Here is a 17,684-nt window from a genome sequence, read left to right on the forward strand (position 1 = left end):
ATAATAATTATTATTATAATACAATAATACAGTAATAATAATTATAATACAATAATAATATTAGGCAGGCCACAATAATGTGGCCCGCCTAATAAACTTTCTGACTTCTTAAGAATTAATGCACTCTTGTTTTGCCATTAAATTTCTTATGAAAACTGCACTTAATTTTGTTGCCAAGTATTGTATTCACAAGCTCAAATTATCCCTTACCATATATAATCCTATACTATACTAGTTAATGTAGATGTTTCTCTCTCAGAATGTTTGGTAATATGTTTATTGTTTGTGATGTGTGTCTATGTATGTATTAACACTGATGTACTGAACGGGGGGAGTAATAGCTTGAGCTACCTCATCCCTTAGTGTGTATTTTACCTCGATAAACTTATTTCAATTTCAATATACTGTACTATACTGTACTCGGTTAACCAGTTCATGTTACATACTTCACTGAATTTATTATTACTGTACTCATGAATGGGATGCAACAGATCTCTTGACAAAATTAGTGGTGGTAAAAGGCAGTAGCTCTTATTGATAGAAGGTAGGGTAAGTATCAGGAGAACGTGCTAAGCCAGTACAACTAAATAGCACCAGGGACATAAGGATGGAATGAAGGAACGGTGCCCATCAACTTTGGACCATCGAGGATCAAACACTGACCCTTGTCAAAGATAAACCATCATTGAAGGCTGTAATAACCATTAGACTTTCAAAAGTTAGTCATGCATTTTTATATTATTGTTTATTGCTCATCATTTTCTTTCCTCGTGGGGGATGAAAAGAAACACACACACTACATCAGTATTTTATACCACCCCTTTGCATAATATATACAGATAATAATATACAGAGTAACTCTTAAAAATGTTATGATAAATGTGCCTATAGAATTTTTGTCATAAATATCTACAAAGTTCCCATGGAATGTAATAAATATTAACATACAAAGTTCTTAATACGGACAATAAATTTGTAGGTACACTACTAATAACTAACCTGCATTAAGTGATGAAATACTCTAAAAATTATGCATCCTCAAAGACTAAAAAATAAACAAATCAAACTTGCAATAGTTTTAATAAATAATTATTATTTTTTCATTTTGGCATACATATAACATCAATTATCTTAGCTAACAAAAAAGTAATTATACTAAATATCCATCAGCAGTGATTAAGTTTGTGTTCTGGACGCTGAATGACCAACATAAATATGCTAATCCTACATCATAAATGGTTAACATTACCCATCAGAGTAATTACTGCATTGCGGTAACTTATTCAAACAACATATTAAGCTATCTTTCAAGATATTGAATACAGCACTTGAGTGTAACAATGCTGGAAAAATTTAATATGGCTATAGTATTACTATAGTAATAAATTCTGCACCAATTAAAGATGGCCTATACAAAATTTTCTTCCTATTTTTTTTACCTTTAAGATAAACTACATTAGAAAGATATTTTGTTATTTATTTCCAATTAAAAGTTACCTAAAACTAAATGTGGCCAAGTTTACATCAGCACTTTACATGATTAATTGTCCTTTTTCATGCGAGGATTTGTCATACGATAGATGATGGAATCACGTCCTGGATCCATAGTTGCCATTGCTACAGAAATGGCGAGCACAGAGATAGATAAAACAATACTCAGCCACAGAATGATGTTGAAGATGGCTGGGTAGTCAGACGAGTATTGAGTAGCAAGGTTCAGGTTTGGATCCTGAAAATTATACAGAATATATAAACAACAAAACTGAACGTACTTAAAATACTTAAGAGCCAAAATTCTAATTAATATTACGCTGTAAAAGTCTATCAATATTTGACACACACACCAAAGTGACATACATATAAATACTGTACATGAAATAAGCATACTGATTTTTTATATAATTTTTATAAAAGCCCACTGAAATGCTATAGAGTAATTTTTGGCATAAATTAAATTATTGTATACATTATTTTAAAATAAAAATACTTCATTTAAATAAATACGAATTGCATTATTGCTATTTTAAGCAAATTAAGGATGCAGTAAATTTGAAAATCACACACACTAAGTTTATGTAATTATTAATGATAAAGTTTAGTGAGTGGGTTGCGACTTGAGACAAGAGATATCTGATCATAAAAAAGCCAGAAAAGGTACAGTACAGTTAAATCTTTATGTCAAACTTGGCGAAGTCCTTACTAGTTTCACTGAGTTTTATTTAAAAACTCTGTCCATCTTAATAAACTCCCAGGTATCTTGAGTGCATGCATTACCAGTATAAGACTTAAGACCCAAGAAAAATACTAGTTTTACTGCTTGCCAACACCAGAAAGAAGAGAAAATGTTGCTTTGAATACTGTATAAATCTTTAATATATATGCAGTTTAACATTAAATATTTTTAACAAGTGTCGAGTAAATAATTATCAAAAGAAGGCACCAAACCAGGAAGGCTATGTAGCACCATCAAACACAGCAGAATAATCAGAGGGCGCTAAATATCACCAAGGATGCCAATATGAGAACAGAAATGCATAAGGCAAACAATATCAAAATATCCGATTCACCAAAAATTCTATCGAGGGACAAGTGACCGCGAGGAACGGTCGGAAAGCAAGACACACGCTTGTCCTGGAAGTCAGGGCATTCAACAAGGATATGCCCGACGGTAAGAGGGACAATGCAATTTGGACAATAAGGAGTTGGGCGGCGCTCCATTAAGTGTCTGAGTTAACCCAGTATGGCCAAGACGCAACCTCGCTAGGATCGTTTCCCACTGCCGGTTACGGTGGCAGGAGGAAGGCCACGGGGACACACAACGCTTAAGAGTACGCAGTTTGTTACCAACAACAGAAGACCAACAACCCTGCCAATGGGCAAGGATGGAAGAATAAGTGGGAAAAAAGTCGGGAAAAGGAATACCTTTACGGGAAACGGGACAAGAGCGGATAGCCTCTCTAGCGGCAGCATCCGCACACTCATTTAAAGAAACACCAATATGGCTGGGAACCCAGCAAAACTCTACGGATTTAAATTTACTAGAGATAAGAAACAGCCAATGTTGAATCTCGATGACTACCAGATGGACAGGATTAAAGGACCCGAGAGCCACGAGGGCACTACGAGTTAACTACAATCACGAAGGAGGATTGACAACGAGAAAGCAGGAGACGGAGAGCATAAAGAATAGCATAAAGTTCCGCTGTGAAGATGCTAGTCTCCGAAGGGAGGCAACACACATAAGTGCAGTCAGGAAAAACAACGGAGTAGCCCACACCTGTCCGCAGACTTAGACCCATCGGTGAAGATGGAAACGGAGCGGGAGTGTGAAGAAAATGCTCAAGAAAAAGGCGCTTCAGAACTGTAGGAGGAGTAAAAGCTTTAGTAACATGGGTCAAGGATGTACAAAACTTCAGAAGGGGGACCCTCCATGGGGGCAAGGAAGGAACAATAAAAGGAGAAATATGAGAAAGATGAATGGAAAGAGTTCTGTAAGCGAGATAACCTGGACAGAAAGAGGGAGGTGGTGAAGAGAACAGAACTACAGGAGGGGTAAAAGTCAAGGTACCACAGAGGCGAGAGGAAGAATGTTGCAAGGACCGAGCCAGATAGCAAAGACAGTAGCGATCACAGCGGTCCTGGAGAGATAGGAAACCAGTGTCAACATACAAGCTGAGGGAGGGAGTCGAACTAAAAGGCACCAGAGCTGAGGCGCAACCCAGCATGGTGCAAAGCATCAAGACGGCGAAGAGTAGGAGAAGCTACTCTTAGGCGGACGAGTAAGACGAGACGAGTAAGCAGCGCAACGAGTAAGACGAGTAAGACGAGACGAGTAAGCAGCGCAACCATAATCGAGTTTAGACACGACGAGTGAGGAATGTAAAGAGAGGCACGTACGCCTATCCGCCCCCAAGAAGTATGAATAAAACCTTAAGGAGGGAAAGGGCCTTAGAACATTCAGCGCGGAGGCAAGAGACATGGGCCGACCAAGATAAACGAGAGTCAAAGATTAACCCAAGAAGCTTAACAGAATCCTTGTTTACAAGGGGATGACCATATAGTGACAAAGAGGGAAGGTGAATGACACGCTTCCCGAGTAAAAGTCATAGCACAAGTTTTAGACGGAGAGAACCTGAAGCCATAATCGGTGGCCCAGGACGACACGGCATCAATCACAAGTTGAAGCTGCCGTTGAAGGAGAGGCGAATCATCACCCCGACAGCAAAGGGTAAGATCGTCTACATAGAGAGTGGAGAAGAAGCCAGAAGGGAGGAAAGAAGACCATTGAGGGCAACAAGAAAAAGACTAGTGCTCAGAACACTACCTTGGGGCACACCCTCATAATGCCTAAAAGGGGCAGAGAGAGAGAGAGAGGTACCAAGTCTCACTCGAAAGGAACAACGAGAGAGGAAACTCTGGAGGAAGAGAGGGAGATTCCCACGAAGGCCAAAAGAATGAAGTTGGGACAGAATATGATACCGCCAGGTAGTATCGTAAGCCTTTTCCAGGTCAAAAAGGACGGCAACAACGGAGGTCTTCGCAGCAAAAGCAGTACGAATATAGACCTCCAAGTTCACCAGGACATCTGTTGTGCTGCGGCACTTGCAAAAACCAAATTGAGAAGGGCAAAAGGTGGTGATGGTGTTCTAAGAACCACATCAGACGAACGTTAACCATACATTCAAAGAGTTTGCAGACAACTCGTGAGGGCAATAGGGCGGAAGTCCTTGGGGTATGACCCAAGAGACCCTGGTTTCCGAACAGGGAGGACAACAGCATCGAGCCAGTCTTCAGGACTGACGACGACTCCCAGTCTCGATTAAACAGACTCAGTAAATACCGAGACGAGCACGGAAGGAAATGTCGAAGCATCTTATAGTGAATGCCATCGGAGCCTGCCGCCTTAGAACCGTAGAGGGCCAGGGCAGACTGAAGCTCAGAGAGAGAGAGAAGGGATCGTTATAGGGAAGGCGAAGATGGATACAGAAATCCAAAGGACGAGATTCAAGAAGAGATTTACGAAGAAGGAAGGATTGAGGGAGATGAGAACCAGAGCTAACAGACGAAAAATGGGAACCCAATTCGGTCGCGACTTGCAACGGGTCCGCTACAAGAGTACCACAGAGGTGAAGGACTGGTGAGACATCGGAACGAACTTACCCGCTATCTTGCGGATACGCTTCCAGATCAGTGGTAGAGTAGTTTCGGACGTGATGGTGGAGACATAAGACATCCAACATGCACGTTTAGCCGTACGGATGGTCCTACGAGCCACCGCACTTGCCTCCCGAAACAAAATTAAAGATTCAGTCGTCTGCCAGCGACGGTGTCTCTTCCAGGCTGCATGCTTTCAGCGGACAGCCCGAGCGCAGTCCACATTCCACCAGGGAGCGTACTTCCGCATTTCCCGAGGAAGAACGAGGAATAGAGCGGAGGGCAGCGTCGAAGACGGTGTCATAAAAAAGGAGGAGGGCACGAGGGAGAGGCAGAATGGAGAGGTCGGAGATAGTAGCGTAGCATGGAGGGTAAAGAGGGGCCAGTTAGCCTCGGCAAACCGCCACCTAGGAAAGGAGAGGGGAGGGTGAAGAGAAAAAAGGAAACAAGGATGGGAATAAAAACATTTCTGACACCTCTTGCTTAAACTCCTAAAGTCAAAAGAATCGATAGGCCTTGCTTTTGCATTTCGTATTCGTACTGAAAATCAGGATCAAGCCAGCATTTGCCCTTTTGCTCTACGCGAGGTTTCTGTCCATAAGGCTATAAGAGCATAAGGCTACAAAAGGACAGAGGACTGTCCCAATGGAGCATCACACTCCAGCAGCCGCCCACCAAGCCTACCTCACGGCAACAACGGGCCGGAGAGGGAGGGGGTAACAAGTGTTGAGAAAAGTTAATAAATGGCACAATAACAAAATTTATTGGTGTATTCATATATGAAATATTTTACATGTCAAAAAAAAAAAAAATCACTACCACCAGGGGAATTCTGTTAGTGTGGTATACTAGTTTTCTGGGGCGACGGGAGTGTGAAAGGCATGAAGGGGGGTGGTCATGTGTTATGGTGTACCAAACTTGTCACAAAAAAATTCCATCTTCTAGTGACTGCCCCCATTTCGCAGGAAGGTGGGAAACAGTACAGTAACAATGATTTCTTGTTTCAAAATTACATCACAATGAAACAGCATCCTGGTTTCACTATAAGCTTCAAATAGCCTTTCTTGCATCAGCTGCTGTCTTTGGAATTTGAAAAGTATTATAAAGAAACAACAAATCTTGCATTTCAAACTAAGAATATGAATTGGCCCATTGGGAAGAATATGGCAAACAAAAAATACAGTACCTCGCTAGCCTGAAGGATGGACCTAGTTTTGCGAGCAAGCTTGTCTTGCTGCTCAACTGTGGCTGTGACGACTAGTACGCGGTCATCATAAATGTGACGCACCAAGTCGGTAACTTTCACCAGCTCACCCCGCAGAATGTCAGTTGCTTCAGTCACCTGTCATTTAAAGAAGCAATGAAGACACCGTAAATTAGAGAAACTATTCAGTAGAACATGTGGCAAAATAAGAAACAGTTAAACACAGGAGAGAAAATATAAAATATTGAGAAAACATTTGGCATGAGATATTCTTGCTGAATGATAGGATCCATAGTTCAGGACTTAATTTTACTAGAGTTCGCATCTAAGCTAAAGAATCATTAATTCATCTTTACCCCCATTTTTCAAATTTTCAGGAGTGGAGGCATTAACCAAAAGAAAACATTGAGGAGTACAGTAGTAAAAGATTATAAATATTGAAGAACTACATTCACCCACAAATTATATTAAAATTAAACACCCAACCTACAAATATGAAAATAAAAAAATTGACCATGTTTTGGTCAATGGATAGACCATAATGGTGTCAATTCTTTTAAGATTTCTGGGTTGGGTGTCTAATTTTCAGCCACTTCATTGCATGTATATTCACATTACATAGCACAATGAATAAACAAATGGCATGTGAATGTGGCAACTCGGTTATACAGGTATGTTACTATGTAGACTATACGGTGCAATCAGTCATTCCATGCAAAGGCAGGTTCATATGGCTATATGGAATTCAAAAGGAATAAATCAGGATTATAAATAGTTTGAAGGTCGCAATAATTTTACAAATTCACATTTCACTACTGTTAATTTGCTCGTAGAGTCTCCTCCAAGATCACTATCAACTTTTTGTACTCGGTGGCCATTTCCTTCACTGAATTTCTCGTCTTTTATTCTTTCACTTTATGGATCCATGCGAAGTATGATCACTCCTTTTACCATTTAATCGTTTAACATTGGACTGTATGGTACTACCACACCAGAACAATCAGCTCAACCCAATAGTTCCAAATTCAATTCTCATGTAGAACATTTGGGTACATTTCTTTAAACCTGATGAATGTGTTCACCTAGGCATAAATAAGTACATGGAAATCAGGCAACTGGCATGACTTGTTTCGTGTGAAAGGTAGCTTGTTGGCCGTGGGATACCCTAGTAAGCCTAAAAGGCTTCCTGTCTTTGACATGGGGAAAGCAAATTTCATATACTTTGGCATGTTTCTCTACAAGTGCACAATCAATTACTTATTTCTACAATGCCATCATTTGCCCTTTACCAAGTATATTAGTGTACTGTATTCTCATTAAAAAAATATCTATTAGTTATACCAAACTCTTTAATTATACAAATCTTTTAATATAAAGCCATTATAATTTATTCCTGGGGCAACATTTCAAAAATTACAGTGCTACAGTATTCTAAGGCCTCTTCCAACTTTACCATTCAGATCACCTATTACAATTATAACTTCTTGGAAATATATCGGTCTCATTCTATAAATTACTCTAAAAAAAAGCTGTCTTCTCAATCACAAAATCACATGAAGCGTACATAATCAGAATCACCAAGCTTATTCATTCATACTTGAATGTTGAACACGAGCATCTTCAGCGACACTACAAGAGGTTGTGAGTTTCCCCACACAGAACCATTCTTTATTTCTTAAACTTCTTCCTTACTCCTCTCCTTTATTTTTGTGCTTGTTCTTAAAACATTCACTCTATCCCACTCCTTTTTTTTTTATTTTTGCATTGCATAAACCTGGAAAATCAAACATTCCTGCCAAAAATAAATTCAGCACTTCTAGTTTGTTCTGTTTTTAAAGAAATCTCCTTTGTATAAAGTAGAATGATTTTATTTTACATTGTACTGTACATGCAAGAAATTGACTGAATGCATGGACTGTAACAAGATGAGATTTGTCAGACCATTCATAAATGAATCAAAATATTGGCATGCAATAAATCAAAGAAAAATATTGCAAATGTACACTCTGTAGGATATAATTAAATCAATAAATGAAGTGTTTCACATAAAATACCTGTGGAGAGCCGAGCCCGTAAGTCTTTACCAGCTGTGCTAGGGAGTTCACTTCCAGAAAAATTACATCCTGGCCTCCATGTGGTGTAGTTGTTATTGCCTCTGCCTGATGGAAATATTTCAATTAGATATGCAAGAATTTTGACAGCGAATAAAAGACTAATAAGTTTTCAGTTCTAAGTACTGCATATAGCTCCTCATTAAAAATTTCCTATATAAAGTAAGCAAATTTGGTCTCTACTTTAGTGCTACATAATGTATGGTAGCAAACTGTTGGGGAATTGGGTATGATATCCCTAATCATACCATCTACACCATACATTAAACAGAATAGATCTGAACCCTTTCATAGCACAGGTTTCAGAGAGGGTAAATAATTTTGAGAAGCAAAGGAAATTTATTTTGAGAAAAGCTTGAATGTCATCAGTTGAGTTGTGTATCGTACGGTTTCATTATAAACCCAGGGAAACTTTTAAAATACCGAATGATTTGGACGATGTTAAAAGGTCTTCATCCTTTCTTTAAAAGGTCAGATGTAACACAAACAAGGAGCAATGGCTCCAAGCTCAGCAAGCCACAATGTACGACAGAAAACAGGAAGTGCTTTTTCATCCATGGGGTTATAAACCCACGTAACTGTATACTGTACATGCGGAAGTCATAAATGCCAAAACACGGTTGTAGTTCAAATTCCAGCTCAATAAAATCAGCAGGACAAATGTGGGGACTTTTGACAAACCTCCAGCTTCCTGTCCTCATTGAGGTCACTAGATAGTGAATGGCCCTTAGGTTAATTCTGGTCAAGTTCTGTACTCTAACAAAAATAACGTTAATAAGTGCTGAATCATATTTCAGTAACTGGCTGGATTACATGTATACTAATTCATCTAAGTCAAATACAGTAAAACACTGCACTTATTAAACACAATTCTGATTTCAGTACTGTATTACTTTGTCTAATTTAATCATTGTATCTGAAAGAGAGATTTTGGAATATAAAAGGTAAAAATTTCTTTTAGCATAATTTCAATCTTCTCTCCTTAAATAAAGAGATTTCATAACAAGATCCTACCCTTGTGTAATTTACTTACAGTTTGAGCGGTAATATAGAGGGCAGCCATCTCCCGAAGGAAAGTTGCATCGGGTTCCTGAGTGATGTTCAATATTTTTGATGCAGGAATAGAGTGACTAACACGTTCATCCTCCAAGCTGTGGAGTGTCAAGAAAATTATTCTCAATACATAGCAAACCATCAATGATTACTTAATAACCTATCTAAATATTTAACAATAATGTTTAGGCATAACGCTCAAAACTGTTTGAAGTTACAATACAGTGGCCCCCTCCGTTTACGAATTTAATCCGTTCCCATAGACGGTTCGTAAGCCAAAAATCCACAACCCGAAACTAATTTTCTCATAAGAAATTATGTAAATTGAATTAATCTGTTCCACACTCTTACTACAGCTTGCTCTGGGTGAGTCGCTTCAACAAAAGTTTGTATTTCTTCCCATAGTCTACACCACTCCTTAATTGTTGTAGAAGGGACATTCTGTATTACCTCCTCCTACCCTGAAGAAATTTCCTCAGCTGCTCCTTATGAAAGGCTAGGAGGTCTTCGGTAGTCAGTTCTTCGCTGTTTAAGTTGGTGTCCACCAACTCACAACACTGTGAATGTCGTCACTTTTTCTAAATTTCTCAAACCAATCCCCCTGCTTGCCTTAAACTCTTATGTACTGTATCTGCTTCACTTGTTCCATGGGTTTTCTTTAAAAGGTCTTCATGCAATAGCCTTGATTTTCACAAATGATGGCCTCTTAAATGCTATCACTTGCTAACTCCTTGTTGTGTATCCAAATTAATAACTTTTCAACATCCTCAAGTGTTTGTGTTCTTTGTTTTGTGATTGTTGATACGCCTTTTGCCACTTTAGCACTCATAATGTCCTTTTTCTTAGCTATTACAGTACATATCGTTGACAGAGATTTGTTGTACTGACTAGCTAGTTCAACAACCCATGTACCATTTTCATGTTTACGAATGATCTCTTGTTTTTGCTTTATGGTTATCCTCACATGTGTTTTCTTAGGTTGAACCTTACCACTGACTTTCTTGGAGCCCATGGCATAATATATACTGTAATAATTACTTTTATGTTCAAAACCCCAAAAAGCCGAAAAACTATGAAATTCTTTACAAAGAATTCAAGTGTGATCATCGCTAAGTGGGAGGCATTGGTAAACTGAAGTACGGGCGACCATGCCACCAGGAACAACGCGCTAGATCGCCCATAAGCGTATCAACAAACTACGTTACTCAAGGCAATGCTCATAATCCGATTAAAATTTTACTAAGAAATTGGGCTCGTAATGCGAAAAGTTCGTAAATAGGGGCATTCGTAAGCTGAGGCGTCACTGTACTGATATTTATACACAATGTAATGAAAGTATTGTATCTTAAATTACATTTAGAATTTTGTACATGATAAATATTAACAAACTCACTTGTCAATAACAGTAAGATGTTTGAAAAGGGTGTGTCTCTGAGCTCTAGAGCCATAGACACTCTTGAGTCTATGGAAGACTTCATCAATAGATGTATCCTCTTTTAATCCATATGTTGAACCTTCCTGCCTGATACTTGCGCCACCACTGTGTATCTCTAACAATACTGCCGCATTTGGAGCAGCAAATGGCGAAGTGATGGTTAAGCCCTTCCATGGTGATGACTGGAATGATAAAAGTGTTTTGAACTTGCAAAAAGTATCTTTCTGAGCTCACTATTGTCACTCTTTTTAAAGACCAGCAGTACCTTTAAGGAAGCATTGGATAGTAATACAAGATTTAAATAGCACTGATATCACAGGGACTACAACATCCATGCAAAACCATTTTATTGTGAAAAAATGTTTGTTCACATGCACAAGTGTTTCAGAGCCCTACTGCCATCAGGAATTGTATCATACTGTACCAACTAATCAAAACATATGTGACCAACCATCTCTAGATGTTAGCACCAATGAGGCCCAGGCAGACCTATGCCAGAAAGGGGATATTTCCTAAACTCAAGCCTCTTATTTTTTATTCCAAGTTTGAACATTTTGCCACTCTCAGAAGGTAGTCTCCCATGGAAACTCAGATAACACCAATAAAAGGGTGTAGGGACATACCTATGACAAAATGTTAATCACTTCTAAATGCCACCACAACCCTACCAGCAATAACCAAGGTGAATTCAAAATGCCAAGACAGAAAAATTTGGTGCAAAATGCAGGTCTTTTATGAGACATCTTAGTCCAATATAGAAAAGTGAGAAGGTGACAAAAGCAGCACAGCAACATCCTAAATCCAGCAACTTTCACAAGTTGCAAAATTGTACTTAGATACCAGGAAAATGTGGGATTAAATTTTTGAATGTAACAGAGAAAACTGCTTTGAATTAGGAAGCTTTAGCAAGTCATGGGCTCCAGAACAGACTGCTTTGGAACAAAGAAGCAAGGATTTTGAGTTCAAAAGCAGTTTAGCACTGAGAATGTTTAGAAGCCACCAAGAATACACTATAACAGTTGGAGCAAAAATGCTCAGAACCAAACAACAGACTCCAGCCTATAATAATAATAATAATAATAATAATACAGGTTATTATTTGAAAGAGCTAGTTTCATTCTTTGTCATATAGAAAGGATTGGGATGACTTCAGATACAGTAATAGGAAAGTGAACCATAACATAATAGTACAGAAAGGGTGAGAAGGGAAATCGACTACAGAATTAAATCATAAAACTAAATCAGTCTACGTAAAGACAATTTAATGCTGAATTAAGCAAGGTTCCAGTGGGACACACGCGAGTAATATAAAATACTCTAACTTCAAAAAGTGAACAACAGACTCCATAGCTGAAGACAAAACCACTGAACGTGACTTAGAAAATAAAAACCTGAGATGTATATTCTTAAATAATCATTTGACACTCAAACACCCATACCCAAGCATACCTACAACCCAAAGTGGATCCCTCGACCAGAAAACTGAAGAGCAACAATAAATCCAATTAGACCTGGCAATGGTCCACCAGACTTGGATTAAGGTCAAACATTCCATCAGGTATAACAGTCCCTCATTCTAAGTGACTGTTGTGAAGCATTATATAAATAGGAATTTCAAAGACTTGTGCTTGCACGCATACATTTCAAAATTCCTAGTGAGACTGACGAGGAATTATGAATTATTCCTAGTCATAATTCCTAGTGAGACTGACACTGGTGACTCAAGCATCTTAACCCTCAGACAGCAGTTATCGTCATATGTTGATTCACTGGGTAATGCGGTTATTGTCATTTAACAATTTAAACAATTATTGTCTAGGCTTTACAAGTATGATGCAAATAAGGATATAATAGCTCTCTGTAGATGTAATGTAGTTTACCTTGACCCCATGAAAAAACCCTGCAATCGTTTCATGGTTACGTTACTATGTGAATGTGGTTATCGTCATGAATGTTACTAGGTGAATGCAGTCATTGTCTTTGTATAAAATTCCATCATAATTTCTTGATATGTCTACAGTGATGTTCATATGTTTTTCAGAGCTCTGTATGGGTTGTAATGAGGTATACCAGGTTGAATAAATTAAAAGTATTATCATTAACAAATTTTGTAAGCAGCTCTTACTTGTTTTTATTAACAATAGAATTTGCAACCAATTTAGCAATTTTATAATGTAGAGTACAATATAGGTGTAAACATGTAGAAGTTACCTGGGCAGCAGTATATCCAAGGGAGGCAGCCAAAACATCATCAAGATCAGTGGCCCTCAAGACACTTGCTGATCCAAACCTCACCGTTGGAGGAGAGTATGCCACATTTATTTCCCCACAGTAAACTATGGAGAAAAGATAATAGCCATTAAAACAGTAGAATAGCACACTACAACAAATTTTAGCCATACAATATAATTTACAAGTGAAAAGGTCCTTTAAGAGTACACAATATTCTATTGCTATTAGAAGCATACTGATTAACTACACATTTAACTGGCTGAACTTACCTGGAGAGGAGTTCTACTCCCCGAGCCCTGCCCGAGGCCAGGCTTGAACTGACACTTGGGCTGGAAAAGTGTAAGCCACCAATTCAACAATGTGTTAAGCGCCCTAAAGAACACAGGTCTATAAGCTACTTGAGTCACTGGATAATGAAAAATCCACCCAGGACCACAAATTATGCTGATGGACATCACAGGTGACTCGGTGGTGCATGCAGTCCTCTCTGCCTGGATCACCCAGTTTGGTGTTACCACCATCATTGTCACTGATCAAGAACACAAGATCAAGTTTCATTGGTGGAAGGACCTCATGCAGTTCCTTGGCATCACTCACACCCTACAATTCAGAATCCAATAACATGGAGGAATGTTTTCATTGCCACTTGATAGCTGCCATTCGGGACCAGTTATTCCCGACACCTAGCTTGACAACCTACCTTTGGTCCTCATCATCATCCTTTCGGTGATGAAGACAGACGGCGGATTTACAGCAGCAGATCATTGTAGTCATGGCAGGAGTCCACCCAACACCACCATGCCCCACATATGTACCTCAGGATCCCTATACTGTCAGTCATGTGTTTGTCTGGGATGATGCAATCCATCAACCCCTCCCCCCCCCCCGTCCCTGCAGTCAACTTACCAAGGGTTCCCTCCAAGTTTTTTACCAGTTGACGATTTCAAGATTTCTTTCTTCTTTCACAACCTGGCCTGTAGACAGCCTTCTTTGATGATTGCTTGGTCTGTAGGGCTGTGTCTCCGTGCAGCATCTATGGTCTCCCTCACAGCAAAGTTCTTTACCATCAAACATTAGGGTAGGCAGACCAATGCCACTGACAAAATACTGCAACACCACCGTAGACATCCTTTCTCCATTGACAAAAGTTTCCACCAACACTGCTACCACCTAAATCATCAATACCTATATGTCTGATATATACCAGACACTCACATTACTCTACCAGCTTTCTCTTGCTGCCAGGCATTTTTTTTTTTTTTGTAGTACTGTAGAATATTGCTACACTATATCCACTCCTACTGGAAGAGTAAGTGGAATTTGAGTCAGGCCAGTCAGGAATCATGGCACCTCAATGATCCTGTCCAGGGGCCCATAAATGACAGATGATACATCGTATCATCTATGATACTAGGAATCCTGTTAGAAGACACAGCCTTGCATTAAGGCAAGATTTGTTAAAGGTTTGTTAAAGTCACCAAACATTTCCCCGACTGCCTGGGGAAATGTGCTAAGTGGGGTGCCACAGGGGTTCATTTTGGGGTCAACCTTTTTTGTTGTATACATCAATACAGACGTATACATCGTAATGGTAAGGATTGCGATGTTGTGTACCTTGACTTTAGCAAAGTTTTTGATACAGTGCCACATGAAAGACTGATTAAAAAGATAAGAGGCTCATGGTATTGGGGGTGCTATATTAAGTTGGATTAGGGCATGGCTATACCAAAGGAAACAGAGTTAGTATAAATGGGGTTAAGTCAGAGTGGGAAAATGTTGTAAGTGGAGTGCCTCAAGGCTCTGCCTTGGGACCTCTGTTGTTAAAATCAACAACCCTGTTACTGAACCAGTATTTACCAAAGTCTTTCCTAAATCTGAACTAATCCAATTTATACCCATTGTTTCGTGTTGTCTTGTGTTGATACTTTTAATACCCTATTAATATCCCCTTTGTTATGTCCATTCATCCACTTGTAAACCTCTATCATGTCATCGCTAACTCTTCGCCTTTCCAATGAATGCAATTTAAGCTTTGTTAATCTCTATATATGACAGGTTTCTAATTTGGGGAATTAACTTTGTCATCATACGCTGGACATGTTCAAGTGAATTTATATCCATTCTATAGTATGGCGACCAAAACTGAACTGCATAATCTAAATGGGGCCTAACCAGAGCAAGATATAGCTGAAGAACAACACCAGGTGTCTTGTTACTAACGCTTCGATTAATAAATCCCAGTGTCCTATTTGCCTTATTACGAACATTCATGCATTGATCTTTTGGTTTTAAATTCTTACTAATCATAACTCCCAGATCCTTTTTGCAATCCGACTTCGCAATCTCAACACCATCTAGCTCGTATCTTGTAACTATCATCATTACCTATATAAGAACATAAGAACAAGGTAACTGCAGAAGGCTTATTGACCCATACGAGGCAGCTCCTATTTATAACCACCCAATCCCACTCATAAGCATGTCCAACCCACGTTTGAAACAATCGAAGGACCCCACCTCCACCACGTTACCTAGCTTCAAAACTTTACACTTATCAGCATTAAACTGCATCTGCCAATCTTTTGACCATTTCAAAACCCTATTTAGAATGACTTGAAGTGATAGCGAGTCCTCTGTGTTTATTTCCCTACCGATTTTTGTATCATCGGCAAATTTGCAAATGTTGCTACTCAAACCCGAATCTAAATCATTTACTGTATATATATTATAGACAACAGAGGTTCCAGGACAGAGCCTTGAGGCACTCCACTTACATTTTCCCACTCAGATTTAACCCCATTTATACTATTTCATTTGATATAGCCATGCCCTAATCCAACTTAATATCGCAACCCCAATACCATGAACCTCTATCTTTTTAATTAGTCTTTCTTGTGGCACTGTATCAAAAGCTTTGCTAAAGTCAAGGTACACAACATCACAATCCTTACCACTATCAACTGCCTCAACTCTACTGCAATAAAATGATGACAAATTTGTTAAACATGAACGGCATTTGTAAAACCATGTAGTGAATCATTTACTAATTTATGTTTTTCAAGATGAAGAAAAAATGTATTTGCAATTATCGATTCAAGTAACTTTCCCACAACAGACGTTAGGCTAGTTGGCCGATAGACACAAGTGATCTATCAATCTTTTTTAAAAATTGGTACTGTACCACATTAGCAACCTTCCATGACTCTGGCACTTTGCCCGACTCTATTGATTTATTAAATATGGTAGATAGTGGCTCGCAAAGTGCCTCTTTGCATTCTTTAAGCACCCTGGCAAACACTTCATCTGGCCCTGGGGATTTGTTTGGCTGGAGTTTTACTATTTGTTTAATAACATCCTCCCTGGTAACTGCTAAACTAGTCAACCTGTCCTCATCCCCACCTACATAGACTTGTTTGGCTGAAGGCATATTGTTAAGTTCATAGGATTGTAAACCTATGGAACTGCCTACCCACCGAAGCTGTAAACGCCAAAACTGTTGGGTTTTAAAATACAGCTGGAAAAGATCATCAAGGCAAATGGGGGCACATTTGACAAGCCATTGGCTTCCTGTCCTCGTCAAGGCCACTAGTATTAGTTGTTGTTGTGTTGATTTAGGGGCGACGACGATCGTGGGATCGGATGCGCCCCGGCTGCCCGATATGGGGAAATAGCGTAGAGATGGGGTCCCTATAGTCTCTTCAGGCTATATACCCTACAATCTCCTCAGGCCACATATTTTACAGTCTCTTCAAGGCCATGGACATGACAGATGAAACGGAAAGTGTGGCGAAGATGTCATGACGGACGTCTTCGTCTCTCAGCACCACCCCGTCAAGGAGAACGGGAAGCGTGAGGTGGGGCACATTCAGCCTATGAACGGCACTCTGTAGTATGACGCGAGCGCTATGAAATCGAGGGCAGTGAAGAAGAAGGTGTTCCACTGTATCGTCTTGGGTCGGACACTACTGGTAATATGGGGATTCTACCAGTCGTAGACTAGTATTAGTGGCCCTCAGGTAAAGCTCCATAATGAAGTCAGTGGCTTGAAGTCAACAATGTCCTGACTATCTCACAAATTACTTGGTAAAATATATATTGTTGACTGATACCATGGTCCTAGATCAGGCCTCCATCCCCAGGAAGCAGCCCGTGACAGCTGACTAACACCCGGGTACCTATTTTACTGCTAGGTAACAGAGGCATAGGTTGAAATTAACTCTGCCCATTGTTTCTCGCCGGCGCCTGGGATCGAACCCAGGACCACAGGATCACAAGTACAGCGTGCTGTTCGCTCGGCCGACCGGCATGGGTGACTAGGATTTTTTTTTCGGAGTGGGTGAATAAAGTGGTGTGCCCTGGCATAGAAAAATATCTACAGGAGAAGCATTAGCCACTCAAGGCCCTGCTTCTCCTCGACAATGCTCCTGCTCATCCTCCAGGCTTGGAAGATGAATTGTTATGCAGATACAGTAAATTTCTCACAGTAAAGTTCCTT

The 17,684-nt window shown here is 39.5% G+C and overlaps 1 protein-coding gene across 1 annotated transcript in view; it reads right to left on the bottom strand.

The window, feature by feature from the left end:
* Positions 1 to 796: 796 nt before the first annotated feature.
* ATP6AP2 (ATPase H(+)-transporting accessory protein 2) overlaps positions 797 to 17,684 on the bottom strand; it is an 18,570-nt gene continuing 1,682 nt past the window's right edge. Inside the window, exons 2-7 of the mRNA XM_045751467.2 lie at positions 13,169 to 13,293; positions 10,916 to 11,139; positions 9,503 to 9,620; positions 8,413 to 8,517; positions 6,341 to 6,496; positions 797 to 1,729 (exon numbers count right to left, since the gene is read on the bottom strand). Of these exons, the coding sequence (XP_045607423.1) occupies positions 1,541 to 1,729; positions 6,341 to 6,496; positions 8,413 to 8,517; positions 9,503 to 9,620; positions 10,916 to 11,139; positions 13,169 to 13,293 (917 nt within the window). The 3' untranslated portion in view covers positions 797 to 1,540. The remainder of the gene's footprint in view (positions 1,730 to 6,340; positions 6,497 to 8,412; positions 8,518 to 9,502; positions 9,621 to 10,915; positions 11,140 to 13,168; positions 13,294 to 17,684) is intronic.

Source organism: Procambarus clarkii, chromosome 23, assembly GCF_040958095.1.
Source record: "Procambarus clarkii isolate CNS0578487 chromosome 23, FALCON_Pclarkii_2.0, whole genome shotgun sequence".
Taxonomy (NCBI): Eukaryota; Metazoa; Arthropoda; class Malacostraca; order Decapoda; family Cambaridae; genus Procambarus; species Procambarus clarkii.